The following is a 19,160-nucleotide window of genomic DNA, read 5'->3' as shown; positions in this document are numbered from 1 at the left end:
GATCTCCCTTCCTATGGGTCGCTGCAACATTATCTGCCTACAATTTTCCTGCCCTACTTGTGTAGTGAGTCCCTATCTTGTGTACAAGCCTTCCTGTCACCTAATCTATTCTATTTTAAAACACACTAATTGTGCAAGCTAATTTATTTATTAATTACCATTTATAAAGCGTGCATCAGCCCGGAGGCATCGTGGTACTGTTACAGACAAACGAAATCATTGATGGTTACAGATAAAAAACTTAGTTACAAGATAGTGAGGCAGAACATTCCTACATGGTTACAAGGAAGTGCAGAAGTATTCGGAGTGCAGAGGTGGAATGGGAATGGAGAGGGTGTGTGTTAGTTAAAGAGTTTGGTTTTGAGGCCTTTGCGGAATGCAGTGAGGGAGGTCTCAGCTTTATCCGTTCCCTACTTGTGTGGTGCAAAACGAATTATTCTTGTGTCAGCTGCATTTCCAGGAGTATTTAAAGTGCAGTTTCAAATGTCCTTTCTTATCTTTTATAAATTAGTTTCTTCTGAGGAAGGCAGGGGGGCAGAGCCTGAACATGCTCTCTAGTCAATAATTGCCCCACTACATACCGATGGGTGAATTCTGTCAGACTAGACGTAATTGCAGTGATGATAGGATATTTCAGCAGGAATGTAGTTTGCTTAAACAAAGATTTTGAGAAAGAGGATATTCTACTGACTGTATCCAGAAGGCACACAGCAAAATTCAGAAAATGTATCGCAAATATATGGTGCATCCAGAGACTAAAGTAAAAACGAATGATAATACTTGTATCAGTATCATTACAAAACACTCTAGGGACACTAGAGTTTTGTATAGAATTGTTCAAAAGCACTGGCATTTATTATCAATGGATGCAGATCTTCATAAGTACATTGACACAAAGCCCAGGTTTATATATACCAGGGCTCCCACTATTAAAACCAAACTGAGTCCATCATGTTTTAAGTCATCAGAACCCAGAGAAGTCAGTGGTAGCAAGTGGTTGAGGGTCAAGGGTTTTCATAAATATGGTAACTGTACAATGTGCAAGTATGCCCACCCCGGATTGTGACTTTTTTTTCACTAAGGGATTTCCACAAGTGGATATTCAGGATTTCATTAATTGCAAGACAAAATATGTTGTATATGCAGTAATTTGTGTATGTAATCAATTGTACATTGGAAGCACCATCAGGCAATTAAAAACAAGTATTTGAGAACATACATGCACAGCCTAAGGAACCTAGATTCACAATTACTGTTGGCGAATCACTGGCAATTGAACCATCAGTTGGAAGACATAACCCAAATGAAATTTATTGGATTATTACAAGGTAACATTGGAAAGAGAGGAGATCGCAAACTATTATTACTCCAACTTGAATCAAGGATCATTTTCAAATTACGGAGCGCAACCATTGGTTAAAACTCAGATCATGAAATGAATGTGTTTCTTTAAAATATATAACGGTTAAACTGCGGCTACTGTAGAGTATAGCTTGATTGATATGGTAGACATACTGATATGTATATTTGAAACAAAAATGTGTTTTATTTGCATTCATTATTACCTGAGGAGTCATCTCACCCAGTGCCTGGCACTGTTAGGATAAGTTTAATACAACCCAACATTCTTGACAATTTTGGTTGGACAAGGTTATTCAAATGTTGAGTGACTAAAGTTATGATGGACCAGTGAAGAACAATACAATTAAATATTACTAAACATTTTATATGGAGCAAATATTTGGAATGTGTAAGTATGATCCCTAATATTTGTACCTAAGGATATGTATATACATAGAGGGTATGCAGCTATCAAGCTGAATAGGACATTTAGATATGTGATTATTTATCTATGTGTATAGTTCAAAGAACTTTCACATACCAAAAAGAAAATGACAAACATGGTTACAAATTTACAATCATATCCGCACATCCACTTACATACAATTTAAATACATTCATTCATTACACATATTCAACTTGATTAATCAATTAATAAACGAATTATAAAATTCATAAATTCATTCACGGTATCAGTTCATTGGGTTACAACCTTTAGAAGAATAAGATTTAAGATACAACATTACATGGTTGATTGGTTTTATTTGGCCGTTTCCTCACTATGCTTGAGCGGGTCTGTCGAGCTTGCCGGAGGCTGTGACCCCCTTCCAGACTCGATAGACGGCAATATGGACAGATTTGTTGTCTGAGTTAAAGCAGTATGCCCAAAAGCCATCACCTTTGAAACCATCATATCTTGCAACAAAGGGGCCTAACAATTTCATGTATACAGGGCCAAATTCTCTGCATTCAGTTCGGACATGACGGGCAGACTCTAGTTTATCTTGAACCCAGCAGTTCCGGCAGATTCACGCCTCTTTTGGAATCGACAACTCTGGTCCGATATTTGAAAACACGGGCAGTTTATTACCTCGCAAGAGTAGCAAAAACGTGCGGAGTGCCAGGTTCAGACACAGTTTCAAATAACGCTGAGGTTCCTTATAGAAATGTGATAGAAACGGGCACACCTCTCCGTATCTCTTTGAGGAGCTCAGATGAGTAGAGGTGGAACACCAATCCAATTTCTTAAGTTTAGTGATAAACATATCTCTCTGGGTAAAGTAGTTCTCCCAATTTGGAGTCCATTTCACTTTTTTTAAGGTTTCCACAGCCAGTGTGGTAAGTATATCTTTTCCGTACTTTCCCTTTTCTTTAGCGAGTAGTCTCATGAGGGGGCACACAGGAGCTGATCTGGTTTTTAGGTACAATAGGCATCTTCTTTGCTCTACTTGAGCAGCTAGTGCTGTCATCCATAGTTCCAGTCTTATAATTTCAATTGGGACACTAAGGCCCACACACAATACCCTTCTCCCTAACTTCCCTTCCAGTGCCTTCAACCAGGACAAGTCTTTCATACCTAGGGCATCTAACCCATATAATATTGTGGTACAAAAGCTTTGGTTGTAGAGCGACAGTATACCAATCAAACTAAAGATAGATGTCTCTTTAATGCATCTGGCCATGACTCGAGTAAGGGCGATCGCCTTGTGTTTTTTCTCAGCAATTATTGCCCCATAATTACCTTCTGTCGTGATATTGAGGCCCAGATATTTATTCTGTTTTACCCTTTCAATTACTTCTCCCTCTAACACCAGTTTGGGTATGACCACATTTTTGGGAGCAAGGTGCATGTATTTGGTTTTATCGTAATTTATGGTAAGACCATTTTATCTTGCATATTTACACAGTGCAACCAAAATACGTTTTAAACCAGAATAGGCGTGATCACAAAGAATAAGGTTGTCTGTGTACAGTAAACAGTTTAATGTAACGCCAGCAATATTGGGAGGATGATTAGCCACCATCCCCAAGAAGGCTGGTAGATCTGCTAGATACATGTTGAATAGTAAGGGGGGCAATGAACATCCCTGTTTTACCCCCTCTAAGTTTGTATGGGACGGGACACGGTTCCCCCAATATCAAGCCTAACCTGCACCAACATATTCTCGTATAAGCTCCTTGTGGTGTATAGAAGGTCAGCAGTCCTCCCATAGCTCTTCAGTTTCATCCATAAGCGATTTCTCTCACTTGTGTCAAAGGAAGATCTAAAGTCAATCATGACCATATGCAGGCAGTGGTTTCCCTTAGTTTTAGCATCTCTAATTAGCCTGTCAATGAGCCAGTGACAATATGCACTCCCGGAGTCTGCCCTAAAGCCCATCTGGAAATCAGCTAAGATCTTAAATTCATTAGCCCATTTTGTCAGGCTATCAAGGATTGGAGATGCAAATAACTTCTTGGTTACATCGCACATAGCGAGAAGCCGGAAGATCTTAGACGATGTTCTGTTGCCTTTATTATGGATGGGCACCAAGATGGCATTTATCCATGAACTCGGAACTCTGCCTTCCCTGCAAACTTTTTGGAAAAGAACAAATAAGAGCATTGACCAATATTCAGGTGATTTCCTCAAAACTGCTTTAGATAAGCCATATGGGCCAAGGGGCCTGGAGTTCTTGAGTTTCCATATTTTGGTTTTGATATCTGCCAAGTCAAAATCTAGCTCAAAGCTTCTCTCAATAACAGGGCTATCCGCCACAGTGCTCTTTTCTATAGAGAATGTTTCACTGATGTATTCAGTCCAGGCCTGTTTGCTAATACCACATATGACTGAGGGAGCATTCTCAGTGTTGAATTTGGTCAACATGCTCCACATATTTTTTGAGTCATTGGTTGTCATTGCTTTGAGGAGATACTGCCATTTTGCGTTTCTGAGCGAGGATCTCAGTCCTTCTCATTTTCTGTTACTATTTTTTATTTGACTACATGCTTTAGGATTTTCCTGTTGGTCTTGGTTAAGCTGTTTGATTCCTCTAATCTCTTGTCTCATTTTCCTCTTTTTTTTTTTGGTGTTGAGCAGAGACTGGGCAGCTTGGTCCTCTTTCTCATCATCTTCAGTCTTCTGTGTTCTCATTCTTATCAACACCATTTATGTCCGGCTTTGGTTCCAGCTTTGGTAGATCTGCCTCTTTTTCCTCTGGAGGCTCAGAGGCTCATAGCACAGGCTGTGCTAGGCTCTCAGCAGACTACGATTGCTCATCAGTCAGTTGCAGGTTCCCAAGCGATTCCGCCGCCAATTCCTGCTGATCGACTGCCTGCGCCCAAGAGTCCAACATCCCGAGCACACAAACGAAACGCAGCCTGTCACACTTTCACCGGTATCTGCACAGGGGAGAGGTGTGGAAAGAGTCACCGGAAGTGACTGAAGACAGAGGCAAAACGTGGGGCACTGCATCTTCCTGTTTGCTTCTTGTATGGCCTTGTCGTAATGCGGTCTGTACCTTGATTTGTTCAGCATAGCGTATCTTCCCTTATGCACCATCATCTAGGTCATAATTTCCTTGATCCAAGATTCAATTTCTTCTACTGTGAACCCAGCTAGTTTTTCATGTTGGGCATCAGGCTGCCTGGTCATAAAGAGGTGTACCTTCTCTAGGTTTCTCTCAGACCATCTAATTCTGTTCCCGCTACCATTTGCTTCCACATCACCAATTTTAATCTCTCTGTCAATACCCACTTTTTCAATTGTGCGCATGATCATAGCATGATCACTAAAGAGATTTTCTTCTACAAGCATATTCTTTATAAGTGCAATAATGTGCAGGTTACAGAGAAAATAGTCTATTGTTGAAGAATAAAGACCTCTTTTCCATGTTGGGTTCCCTGGCCTGTCGCCTAAAACTCTTCCATTTAACATATAAGAGTACCAGTCAAACAGGGAAGCCAACCAGGCACTCCCCTTCAATGATTTGCTTGATCTCGCAATGGTTGACTGGGTGCTAACTTGTTCTGGTTCATCTATCTCGTTCTCACAGCAGCATTTAGCGTTAAAATCCCAATTATCACAATTTCATGCTGGTCTTTGGGTTTTGCGTTACAGAGGATTTCTACCATACTTTCAAGTATAGTATTAGTACAAGCGCATTTTCTGGTTTAGCTGTTTTCGGGTAAGGTATATTGAAACATTGCTGGCGTATTCCAGGTTTCCCACTTATTCTATGCTCACCTCATCTGGGCTTTCCAAGGTGATAGGAGCTTGGTATTCCATCAATCAAGGCATCCACATCTTTATCAGGGTATTCGCTTGTCATTCTCCCAGGGGCAATCTCAGCGACTTCTGCCAGTATTTTGCCATTTAGCCATAGCAGAACTTTCATAGCAAATTGAATTACCATCTGTTGTGCTTGAATATCGCTGGCGGAGTGGCTAGATCTTGGCCAGTGTTGGCGATTTTAGAAGCTTCCCCTGGTGGAACCAGGTTCGGTGTGATTGACAGTCTGAGTGGTGTCTGTGGGTCGGCTAGGACCACGTCAGGTGAGTCAGAAATGGCTAGTTCTGTCATCAGAAATGGCTAGTTCTGGCATATTTTTTCCACAGTTGCAATTGGGGCATCTTCAGGTGTTTTGCCTGTTCCCAATGTAAAGAATAGGCAAGGCTAAAAGTGAATTATTGTTAACTATGGCCGCAAAAGACAAGCCAGTAATGTTATTCCTATTTTTTGATGGTGTGCGCTGAAGTTGCTGTGGGGGTGAACTTTGCAGAACAGTTGAGGAGACCGCAGACTGTACTGCACCTTCTCCGCATGAAAAAAGGATTTAATTGAACCAGCATTCCTGTCCTTTTTTCTGATGCTTTGGCGTGGAGAACTAGTAGACCGAGGGTTTGTTTTGTTTGCTTTGGTTCTAGTTGGCATAGTAGCCGAGTCTTTCTTGTGCGGGGCATTTTTCCTAAGATTGTAATTGTTTGTCCGTGAGCGTAACTTCACAGGCATCATTGCTCAGTATAATGTGCCTTAATTTTTGGAGGTTTGTTGGTGCCAAGGCAGTACCCTCTCTGAGCTAGGGCGAAGTATTGTGCTGGTATACCAAAGTTTGGGCACACTATTCTTGAAGCAATTTGGTAATGAGAAGGATAGCAGTGGTTCCACTCACTGTATTGTCTATTGGTTCAGATAGTCAAATCTACTTGCTTGATGTTAACGAAGGAAGAACCAGGCGAGGGGTAAGTTCAGAGGAAGTATATCTCCACTTTACCGCTGCACCCCTTACCAAACACTTTGCACTCTCTCTTTGCGTGAGCGCCTGTTTATAAGGGAAAGGACCGCCTCCTTTCCTTAATGGGCCGGTGTGGAGCTCGTGCAATACGCCTTAGAACAGTTCCAAAAACGTGCTGCAGTACTGTCAGAGACTTCCCAGAGGGACGCCTGGGTCGTTCGCCAGCAACACAACACCAAACACATTGCACTCTCACTTCGTGAGATTTATGATTATGTTGGATTAAGTATCTCTGTACATTATGGTGGTTGATAATACAGGAATGGAAGTGCAATCCCCAAAACACCAGGTACACTATTGAAATAAAAATAATAATTTAATAATGGACATAGTTACTCATAGATTGACACCAGTTACTGTTCAGAATATTAGCAATCCAGGCTGCTCCTTAATTTGCGATTGCATATTATTATTATGTTCACCCCATTCCAATTGTCAAAAACCCAAATCTAGACGAAGCTAGTTTAGGAAACATCATTACTATATCGATAGTTATGACTGGAATAAAGTAGGACAACTGTAATTATTACCGCCTGATCGCGGCTCCAATGCTTATTTACATTTAGGGTGAAAGGAAGTCACACGTCACGTACGCGTCGCGTCACACCGCATATTTAAACAAGTAAAATAAAATGGCGGCTGCAAGGAAAGGTATTACGGCGCGCTGTGCAGGCCAAAATATACCCTAAGAAGGGCAGTTTCACAATTTTGAAAGAGGGTTAGTTGTTTGATTTTGGGTAACCAGTCCACCAGAGGATATGATGATAACCAATTCATTTGTAATTAATGAGATGGGGTAAGCTAAATTGGCAAAGAGAGGAATTAGGTAAAATGTATAATAATTATACAGAGTAGCCAATAGGACAGGATACTTATGTTATAAGAGCACACACTGGAATGGCAAACCAAATTGAATAGGACTGACCGGATAATTTTATTTTCAGGTCACTGAACTGAATGGCCATATTTACCATTGAGCAGCAGGACAAGCAATTACACTCATTGGTGAGTAAACATCTATAATCTATTGCGAATTAGACACATGGGGCCTGATCACGACTTTGGCAGTAACGCCGGCGGTATTACCGCTGGCAGTATTAGCCCTACTGCCGAACTCCCCGGCACTAATAGTGCCGGATCACGAGTTCGGCAGTAATGTAATTCCCCATTCCCCATTGAGCCCATTCCCCATTGGGCTCAATGGGGAAAATGTGCGCTCTTACCGCCGACGGATTTCCCGCCGGGGGTAATAGCACAAATTTTCGGCGGATTTCCCCCCAGCCAAGAGCTGGGGCGAAATCCGCCGATGTCCTGATTTGGCGGACCCTTAAATCCGGCGGTAATAGCGCGACCGCCGGATTTAAGGGTTACTGCCAAAGTCATGATGAGGCCCTTGGTGTTTTCGTGCTATAAAACAGTAAAGAGTATACTTTCTTTTTGATTCCAGCTCAGTGACAATAACTGAACTGATATGCCTAATAAACTATAGACTAATCATGAAAACTTTAGGTGAGTTATGATCAATGACCGTGCACATCAAATAGGGAATAACTTCACCTGGCTTATAAATTTGACACACGCTAATCAAAGACAAAATGATACTAATCGGGCACAGACACACTATGGTTATAATAACCCAGTGCATGTGATAAAGGTGTGATGGGGGCTGCTCTTGCTCTAATGCATGAAATTTTAAAGAGGTCTGTACAGGAGGGCGGAGTGACTCATGATGGGCCCATGGGATCAAGTACTTTAAGACGGGATAGCTGCACCTTGAGGATGGGGTGCAGGATTCTCTTACTCCAACACCATTCAATAAGAACAACTCAAATGGTTTGCTAAAGGGAAGTCTGTTTAATGACAAGTACAAAAAACGGGGAAACATTAGGAAATCATCAGTGATTCGATTGCCCGTCTCGTTTCAACTCCCGACTTCTTCATTCAGACAGCAATAGTTATAGCTGATTTTCGTCATCATTGATGTGTTACACTCCTAAGTTTGTCATGAAAACCTATTGGCTGGAAAAGGTAACTTAAGTATAGGTGCTATATCTGTATATGGTAACAGAGTGTGAGGATTGGCTAACTCTTATCGGGTGGGCGTCTACGCCCATCCCTCTACATCACTCGTGATAGACGTCACTACAAGTATGACGTCTCATAGGTTCTACTAGCTCTAGGACCCTAGATTATTTGGTCCATTGTGATTGGGTAGGTTACACCCCTAGACATAAATATCCACTTTAATTAGCAGCATGCAGAATGGACACCCAGATGCGGTGTGCCCCAAGATTCACCCTGCCTCCCTTCCATCAATCAGTACCTTAGGGCTATGTGTCACTTAGTTGGCTGAGGATGGCCTCGGATCTGTAGCTTCTTATCAGGAAAAGTTATGGCATCCTCAGGTTCTGGGTGACATCAGACGTTGGTATCTCTTTGCGCTTGGCTGGTCACTTGTTAGTTCACTGTGAATCTGCTTAATTTCCCCTCTATTTGTGTATTTGATTCTTCCTTCAGCCTTGCCACCTGCCTGGGCCCCCTTATCTTGACCTTCACTGGCTGGCTGCTATGCTCTTAAGTTTCGTTTCTTCGAAGTTGCCGCTCTCCTCCCTTCCTGGAGTTGACCTCGAATTCCTAGGCATGAGCTGCTTCTTACTGAGTTTCAAGTCTGCTCTTGGTCTGGCTTTGAGCTAGTATCTGAATCCTGGCCTGTTTGACCTCCACCCTCTAGGGCTTAATTCTGCATTTATAAAATGGAGTCGCACTTGTATAATGTGCTTCTTGAGGTAGATATATAGTTGGCGCTTGTCGCTCTATCCTTCTACTAAGCATTGCAAGCAGTACCGTTTCCTTCGCTTCTTGCGTTCCAAGCCTATTTACAGGCATTTAGCCAGTTGCATATTTTCATCTTTCTTTCATGGTTACGTTCTTTGTGTTGCAACATCGTTTCTTCTTTTAAGTCTATTACACCATTATTCCTCATATTTCGTCTTTACGTGCCATTCTTTGCAGTCGTTTCGTTCATTAGTACGCCTGTCAAGGCCCTTGTGTCGTCACCATCCGCCTTCCATTAAGGCCATTTGGGACTCTTCGGGGACAGTTTGTAAGTAGTCTTCATTTCGTGTCAACTGCTGGTACGGTTGTCTCAACGGGTACCATGCTGCCCACGGTTGTCTGGTTATAGGCACGTCAGCAGGTATTGCTCTTCTGATGGGTACTGGGCAGAGCCCTAGCGCTGCTCTTTGTTGGTTTATTTGCTCCTCATACATCACATATCTTCCTGGTATGTTCCTGGTATCTCAAAATGGGTGGCTGGAGTGCAGGCCATATCTGGGACCTCCTCTACAGGTCCTTAGACACCAAGGGCCTGAATCACAGAAGCGTTTTATAATGGCGCAATCCCATAAGAAAACGCTCTGTGAATCAGGCCCAAAGTTGTCAACTGACACTAAAGGAGGTTTCCATTTCAAAGGAATGTAAGATTACAATGATTGAAACCAGCTAACATTTATTGTTTTCTGTTTTTTCTCTGTTCTGTGTTCTTTTTACTATTACAATATGTAATTGTTTTATTGATCTGTGATTATTGTAATGTTATGTTTATGTAACTATATGACACTTGGAATTATTATTTTTTTTTATTTGGGTTGGCATGTGACTAGTAACAGCCTTGAATAGAGAGTTAGTCTGTAGAAGACCTAGGTGTCGAAACACGTGTCAACTACATTTTTTGAGGGCACTATGTTAAGGGCATGACAGCTCTGTAAATGATGGAATATATCTTGTGAAATTGGGAATTAAAATCCAAGATCTATAAAAAAAAAATACATTTGTCGAGGGCATGATTTCAAGGACATGCCAACTCTGTAATATGTTTGAACATATCTTGTAAAATTGGGAATTCAAAATCCAAGATATTTTTTATGATAAAGCGCAATCACTTATGTTGATAACCCATGAGTCTTAATTACATATGGGGGTGGTTATAGTAAGCGGGGGTGGAGGGTTTCTCTCCACATTTTGCCACATAAATAGTTAAAAAATTGGCGAAAATGCATTCAGCAAAAAATGTGCAGCAAAGGTTCATAGACAGAAGCCAGTGACCAGATGGCAATTTTAAGTAATGTTTGAGACGGGGTCGCTGTTGCGCACTGTCACGATGGCCGCCCAGACTTCAAGCTCCCGCTCCATCATAAAATCCTGTGCTTAATTGATCCTTTTCGGAGCTGCCGCTGAACTCCAAAACTCAGGTGCAGAAGCGCTACAGACCTGTCCGTGGGCCCTGCAAATCCTGACCCGCTACGGTGTAAAATACTGGAGTTGTGGAGACCGGAGGTTGTGCTGGCCGCTGCTTCGGGCACGATCTGCCTGAGAGTTCCGTGCGGTAACAACTGTGGACCGCGGTCCCGGCCTGCTGCTGGGCTGAAGGGGGCGGGGCCTGTGGATCTGGCCTGCGCTCTGAGGCTGGGCGCGGAGTACTGGAAGGCGCCCCGGTGGTGTGGAAAGATCGGCGCTGTTGCTCCCCAGCGCTGCTACTGACGAACTCCAGCAGCCTGACCGCCCTGCGGCGCCCTGGTTGGGAGCAGCACGCCGGAGACCCCGTCTGGAGCGCTGGGACTGGACAGACTGGAGGGCGGCCCTCGGCACACCCAGGGACGGGGGATCCCAATGCTGTCATCGGGTAAGAAGACCCAGCGACTTGCCGCCCGGATAATACGGCTTGCCCGTGCTGCTCCGGGGAAGAGTTTATGGAGATCCTCGCTGGGGTCGTGGCCCCGCCCGTCCCGGACGGCGGTGCTCTGAGCCTCCCCCGCACACCCGAATCGCTGGGAAGACACTACATACAGTAGCCGGGGCCCGCGGCTGCAGGCGACCCGGCTGCCTATCCATCGGCCCGGAACATCGTATAGCTGGACACGCTGCAACAAACACTGAGCGGGTGTCGAGCCCGCGCCTGGGACCCCCGGCCGGCGCCCGGTCCTGTGCGACGCGGGGGAGAGGCTGTGTTCCCTCTTAATTGGATTACTGCCCGCTAGCCTGCGCTGCGATCCGGGTGCGGGCTCTGTTCGCCCCCCCCCCTCCTGCACGCCCCACTCACATCCTCTGCTGATCTCTCGGAGGGTACCCCCTGATCAGAACACAGCTCTGCAGATAAGGGCAAGACAGATAAGGATCCTTCTCTGGCGAAGTAGCTGCTTTGGACACTGGTAACACTCGAGCCCTTCTTAGAACCACACTATTGAGAGTTTTATTTGGTAATACGTGGGAGAACACAGTCCATCGCAGTTGGCACACCGAGAGTCAGCTGATAAGGCGAAGTGCTGGGCTTGAGCTTGTAGAGAGTGGACACGTGCTACGGCCAGGGAAAAGATATCCTAACGCAGCATACCACGGACAGAATTATGGGGGAACCTCAAAAAACTGGTAAAGGGCCAAGACCCCCAGCAACAAAAAGAAAGGCCCTATGGACGTATACATGGCCAGCCAAACACAATCTGTTGTGGCGGACATACCCACCAATGACACTGAGGCCTTGAGCCCGGAGAACAGCGAGAAAGAGGACAGACTAACAACAATAGTACAAGATGGATTCCGGGCGGTCAACACAAAGCTGGATGACATTGGGTCCATTGGTCCCCTGAAGGCCAGGGTGGACAAAGAAAGTATACATGTAACTGAAGCAGAACACAGAATAAGCACCAATGAACATGCGATTGCACACCATAGTCAAGATATCACCCAACTAAAAGAGGCTTTGTCCAAAATGCAAAATAAGTGTGAAGACCTCGAATCCAGATCCAGACGCAATAACATCCGTGTGGTGGGCGTTGCGGAAACATTCGGAAGAGGCCAAATGGAAAAACAACTTGAACTGCTCCTCAAAACGATATTCGGCCAGGATGCATTTTCTGAACACTTCTTGATCGAGAGGGCGTGTCGCACACTGGCCCAGGTCCCTAAACCAGGAGCCCCGCCACGCACAATAATTGCCATGCTCCTTAATGATAGGGATAGAGATCTGATTCTGCGTATGGCTAAGGAGGCTGGAACATTACAACACGATGGAAACCGGATTCACATATACCCAGACTTTTCGGCTGGTGTCCAGGCGAGTAGAAGATCCTACGAACCAGTCAAGAGACTCCTAAGGGATTGGCAGATACCATATGCTCTAATGTTCCCCGCCAAGATGAGGATTCAGCATGCGGGCAGGACACATTTTTTCAAGTTTCCAGCCGAGGCCACGCACTACATCGAGTCTTCCATACCCCTCCCACCCAGAGGGGGCAGACCGGCCCAAAACAACAGGCCCAGACCAGAGGATTAAGGTACTTTTCTAGCTGTACACTGTCTGTGCCATCATACCAACAGGGCCACAGCCCTGACAGTTCCTTGATCACGGCGGCTCCACTCTGTATGATCGACGGAGTTGCGGAATGATTGGGCGGCCATGTGATGCAACACGGCTATCCCTGGAATTATCCAAGAGTTATTTTGGGCACACCATCGAGTTGGGGTAGACGTTGAGGGTGGGTGGGCAAAGGGAGGAAAGGGGAGTTGGTTGTTCTTTGATCACCTGGCAAAGAGTGACCCAGACTATGGTTTGACTACGGTTAACGAGTTGTTTAATGTTAAAAAAAAAAGTGAATGCATTGGCAGCGGTGCTGGTCGGCTGGCGCATACGACACAAAATTAAGGGTCATGGAATTGGAAAGATTTGCCACTACATAGTACTGGTGACGGGTTAATAATAAAACTGCTTACTTGGAATGTGAGGGGACTGAACAACCAGGTTAAGGCCAGGAAAATTGCTAATTATGTTACCAGGCATGGCCCTCGGATACTAATGCTGCAAGAGACACATATGATGGGGAGCAGCAACTTACACATACTGCCCAAGTGGGGATCTCAGCGTTTTTACACAGACTACTCCACGCAGGCCAGAGGTGTAATCACCCTTATTCATCCAGGCTTGGGGTTCTGCACAGAGGGGCATAGGGTGGATCAACAAGGAAGATATGTGGTTGTATGGGGCAGGCTCGCTGGCCAGCAACTGCTTCTAGTTAACACATATGGGCCCAATATAGACGACCCTGCGTTTTACATAAACATGTATCAACTGATCGCTGTCAATGGGCTATCTAATGTGATATGGGGTGGGGACTTCAATGCGGTAATAGAACCTGTATTGGATACGTCCTCCAAGATCACTAGAACCCCCAGTAAAACAACCTCCACCCTATGTGGCATCCTTACACAGTTGTCGATGGTAGATGCCTGGCGCATGATGCACCCTGGAGACAGGAAATACACCTACTACTCCTCGGTACACAACTCCGAGTCCAGGATAGACTACTGGTTTGTCACATCGAACATGTCCTCTGCGCTGCAGAACTGTGAAATCTTGCCCCGCACGTTCTCTGACCACTCCCAGGTGATGATAGAATTTAAAATTAAGGACACCCCCTGTCCCGTACGTAGATGGAGAATGCCGAGTGGTATGCTGTGTGACCCCGGGGTGGTGGAAACACTACATGTCGAGATAGCTGAATATTTCACAAATAATGTGGGAACGGTAAACAAATACTCCACTGTGTGGGAATCATTTAAAGTGTGGGTCAGGGGGGTGTTGCTGTCCAAGTCGGTTGGAATGCTGAAAAGCGTTTGCGCCGAACTGGCGGACATTGAAAATAAGTTGGAGGTATTGGAGGGGAGATATACTCGAACACAAAATAGGGGGCTATTAGCAGATATACATACACACTTACAGAAGTTCGACAAACTGGCCACTAGAGAAGTGCAGTACATTGCTGCCCCCATGCGGGCACGTAGGTACGGGGAAGGTAATAAGGCTGGCAGGACACTCTCTAATCTTCTCAAACACGATAAGAAACCACACCAAATAACTAGTATACAGACCGCACGGGGGGAGATACTCCTAAAAGAAGAGGAGATAAACAAAGAATTTGTCAAATTTTATACCAGACTGTACTCGAACCAAGATAAGAAATCGCCCACAGACATTGTAAATTATCTTGCTGCTCTCAACCTTCCCAACTTGCAGAGACAGATTGTTTGGCGCTTGACCAACCGATATCGGCAGAAGAGTTGGTGGAAGCTATTAAAGGGTTGTCATGGGCAGGGCACCGGGATCTGATGGGATAGGGGCAGAATTTTACAAAGAGTTCCGTGAGGAACTGGTCCCGATACTCCTTTGAGTGTGGGAGGAATCCCTTGAATGCAACATACTGCCCCCGACCATGAGAGAGGCGGTGATCACAGTGCTCCCCAAACCGAGGAGGCCGCCACAAGATGTGTCCTCCTACAGGCCCCTATCACTAATAAACACAGATGCTAAAGTATTCGCAAAAGTAATGGCCAATAGACTTTTACCGCCGGTCCCCTTGCTGATCCACCCCGATCAAAATGGGTTCATTCCCGCTAGGTCAACAGCCCTGAATCTCCTTAGACTCTTCGGGCTAATGGCGCAAATAGGCCCCAAGAGAAACGTTGCCGCAATATACCTAGACGCTGAGAAAGCTTTCGATTCGGTTTCCTGGGTCTATCTCCTGAAGGTGCTGCAGGCGTTTGGGGTGGGGCCTAGCTTCATTACGTATGTCAAGCTATTATATACTGAACCGGGAGCCCGTGTTCTGACCAACAGGTCCATCTCTGAACTCTTCTTATTGGGTAGAGGCACCAGACAGGGCTGTCCGTTTTCGCCTCTGTTGTTTGCATTGACCATAGAGCCTATGGCTGCTGTGGTTAGACTGAGACACACTGATAAAGGCATAAACATGAAGGGATCCGTCCAGTTGATATCGCTATATGTCGATGACACCTTATTATATATCCGTGAGCCTAACGCAAATATTGCTCCTATAATGGCGGAGATACAAAATTTTGCTTAGTACTCGGGGTACACGGTTAACAGAGACAAGTCTGAAATATTTCCACTCACCCCGAACACTGAGTGCCCTGCAACGCTACACGATCTCTAATGGTCGGATCAACATATTAGATATCTGGGCATCCTGGTTTCAAGAGACAGGACCACTCTATACCTGGACAATCATGAGGCCACACTGCAGTCTATCACCACAAAGTTACATATTTGGGGCCGCTTGCCGTTGTCCATACATGGTAGAGTAGCAGTCCTTAAAATGGTAATCCTTTCTAAACTGCTCTACTTGTTTGTCAATATCCCCATATGGCTGGGCAGACCCTTCTTCTCTAGGCTTCGCTCCATGGTGGTGACTTTCCTTTGGAACGGGAAGACGGCCAGGATTGGCTGGGAGAAGATGACTGAGTCATATTCTACGGGCGGTGTAGCGGCTCCTGACTTTGAGCTTTATTATTATGTGGCCCAAGCACAATTTGCAAAGCACTGGTATGATACTTCACAAGAGACGCCTCATGCATTAATAGAGGAATACACCACACACCCCACGAACATCCAATCTGTCATATTCGATACACAGTACAAGGATAGTTGCGAATACAACCCGGTCAGTTGTACGGTTAAAGCATGGGAGGCCATATATAGAAGATTGCAGATTGAAACACCGTGCAATCCAGAGGTACCTCTTTGGAACTACCCTGGTATACCCCCCACACATGACAGCACAATACAAGGAGCCTGGGACCCCAATATGGAAATGAAAATTGGTGATATGTTTATAAATGGTAAATGTGCAACTCTGGGGAAAATAACAAGAGCGTTTGGGGGTGGGTCACTCATAACACTTCAGTACTACCGCATGCGGGCAGCATTCCAAAAGAAATGGCCACTATTCCCGGACGAACCCCAGCCACACCCATGTGTACAGATGGTAACCGCAAAAGCAGGCCTAGGTGTATCTAGATTATACACGGAGGTTCAAGCCCACACCCCCACGATAAACCAGGTGAAAGAAAAATGGGAACGAGACCTACAGACACCCATTGAAGACGCAAAATGGCATAGATATTGTTCTTTGACCAAAAAGTTCTCCCTGAATGCTGGGTTGCGGCTAATTCAATTCAAGATACTTAACAGGCTACATTACTCTCCAATAAAAATTGTGAAATTCACCCCCACTGCGTCGGATGCATGCCCTAAATGTAATATGCCACAGGCAAGAGACTTTCACATGTACTGGGAATGTCGGGTTGTGATGAACTTTTGGAAAGAAGTTGCTGAAATGCTTGAGGAAATCACACAGATTCCCCCAGACCTGAGGCCCCAAAAATATGTTTGGGGATGTAGGTAAATGTTCAGAGAAATTGAGAAGATTTTTCAATGTTGCATGCGCAGTTGCCAAAAAGTGTATCCTCCTTAAGTGGAAAAATGCTTGCCCACCCAGTATGAACCAATTTCTACGAGAACTGACCTATGTCAATGAATCAGAAGAACAATATGTAATGACCCAACCCACAGCCTGGAGACCCAAAGACAAATGGGGACCTTTCAGAACTTATCTATGCAACCTGTCCTCTGATGATGACGAATCTATGTAAATATGTGTAAATGATATAATCATGACGCCAACGATCTGTTCTGAAATGTGTGCTGTAGATGATGAAGTGCCTTGTGTTCCTATGTTTCCACTAATAAAAAGAGTTTGAAAAAGAAAAAGTAATGTTTGAGACAGTCTAGCCCCTCTTCCATAGGCTAAGTTCTTCTGGTGAATGCTGAGTAGAACCACGGCTCCAAAGCCAGGGGCAACCAAGAATCTGGTGAGAACCTGTAAGGGAAATCGATGGAGAATAATAGTGGCCAAAACAACAATGCTAAGCCATAGATCAGGGGAAATGACCATAAACAGGACCTATGTACAGCTCAGTTGCAGACCAGAGATATAGTGCAACAGAGGTGTTTAAGTAGGGCAGAAGGGGACCCATCCAGATTTCATCAAACAATCCTCGAAACACCCCCTGCTAAAGAGTTAAGGGACAGCCATCTTGGATAGGCCAACGTACCAACCCTGCTGACACCACTTTGGGTTGACACCTCAGCTCTGTTCCAGCAGTCAAAGGCTCCGTGTCACAAAGCATGGGAAACATTTAGAGAGACAATTTTCTTAATTCTTAAATATCTCCACCTCATGGGTTTATTATGGCTATCCAGCAGCTTATGGGTTAATGAAACGCCTTAACTAAGTGTCCCTTCAGCTATTGGATTTCTAAGTAATACATCAAACCAGCAAACAACCCTGAATTAAAGTACTATGCCGAACTCATGCATGTTTACTTCTCTATAGAACATCTAAATACTACTGTAAAATGCTAGTAGTGTTTTCTTCCATAAAGAAAATGTAAAGACCATTAGTAAATGGCAGCCTGGGCCCTCTAGTAGGGTCATCAGTCCAAGGGTTAATTTGATTGAGAGCCTTTGTAGTACCTGTTTGTATTCCTTGTAACTATGAAATATGGTGTGTCTACGAAGAATCAGGATGCAGGATTGCAGTCACATACTAATTAATAATGGAGACAGTGACAAAGTTTGGTGTTGGTCCTGAAACACCGACTATAAGCATTCAGCAAACAAACTAGACTACGGCAAGTTTAGCAAGTAACATGGTTAGTTGCTGTTTCAGCTGTTGATTTAGAAAGTTTGTTTAGTGGTGTTCTCTGCATTTACTCCGCCCTGTCCAATCACACTGCTCATTTGTCCTAAATGAAGGTTAATTGAAGCTATGCCAGTTAATATTGTATCATTTATATTTCGTAAATACCTACAGCGAAGGTGAAGATGTTTTGTGTTATAAGAGATCACTGCCGTTTGTCCTGCTAAGAAGATGAACCTTTTGAGTAAGGGCATAGTGTTCAAAAATTAATTCAGAAACACTGGCCGTGATTTAGAGCGGGCTGCACGCGAGTTGGTTTTGTGCAAAAGCCACTTTGCAGGTGTGCTTGCATGTGAATATCCTTTGGGCTGATGTGGAAGCAGAACTGTATGCAAACAGTCATCCCCCAATGCGTATGGGCAATGTTCATTGGCTTGCACCTTTAAATGGGGCTCTGGAGCGAGAAATGGAACCATGAAGTTGGCCTAAAATGGCTCATCATCCAGATTGCCACAGCTACTTAAAAATCCAAGGAGTAAGAATTATTTTTGTACAACAGTGCTGCGCTGTCTCACGTAGCAGCTGACTGCACACATTGGTGCGTAGTTACCTCTCTGGATTGCACTTCACATGCACCAAGCCCGACTTGTTACAGGTGAAAGCATCATGTCAATATGCACGATGGCAGCTTACCTGTACTTGAATAAGGAATGCAATGATATTGATGCAGTCCATCTCCCTAGATTTTCTTTCTCACAAATTCACATTCATAGAAACTGCCATTCTTTTGATAGCTTCTTCATCAATCTGCACCCGCTCACACCCTTTGTCTATTTGTCAGATGCTCTTTTTTGCACATTTTGTTCGCAGGCACAAAAAATAATACATTTGGTGGATCGGCCCCACAAAATGTAAGTTTGCAAATGGCCGTCTATATCCGGGGGAGTACATCGAGAAATTAAAGTTTCAGAAAAATTCAAAAGAATTTTACAGATAT

At 44.5% G+C, this 19,160-nt stretch overlaps 1 protein-coding gene across 2 annotated transcripts in view; it reads left to right on the top strand.

Annotated features, from left to right (window-relative positions):
- Positions 1-19,160, top strand: part of UBE3D (ubiquitin protein ligase E3D) — a 1,234,197-nt gene that overhangs the window by 1,164,110 nt on the left and 50,927 nt on the right. Inside the window, exon 10 of one of the 2 annotated variants that reach the window (XM_069606318.1) lies at positions 7,559-7,619. The exons of the other annotated variant lie outside the window; for it this stretch is intronic. Coding sequence (XP_069462419.1) covers positions 7,559-7,591 — 33 coding nt within the window. The 3' untranslated portion in view covers positions 7,592-7,619. The remainder of the gene's footprint in view (positions 1-7,558; positions 7,620-19,160) is intronic. 2 annotated transcript variants of the gene reach the window in all.

This window comes from Ambystoma mexicanum, chromosome 4p (assembly GCF_040938575.1).
Source record: "Ambystoma mexicanum isolate Mex_15411 chromosome 4p, UKY_AmexF1_1, whole genome shotgun sequence".
Taxonomy (NCBI): Eukaryota; Metazoa; Chordata; class Amphibia; order Caudata; family Ambystomatidae; genus Ambystoma; species Ambystoma mexicanum.
This window is presented reverse-complemented; position numbering and strand designations above follow the sequence as displayed.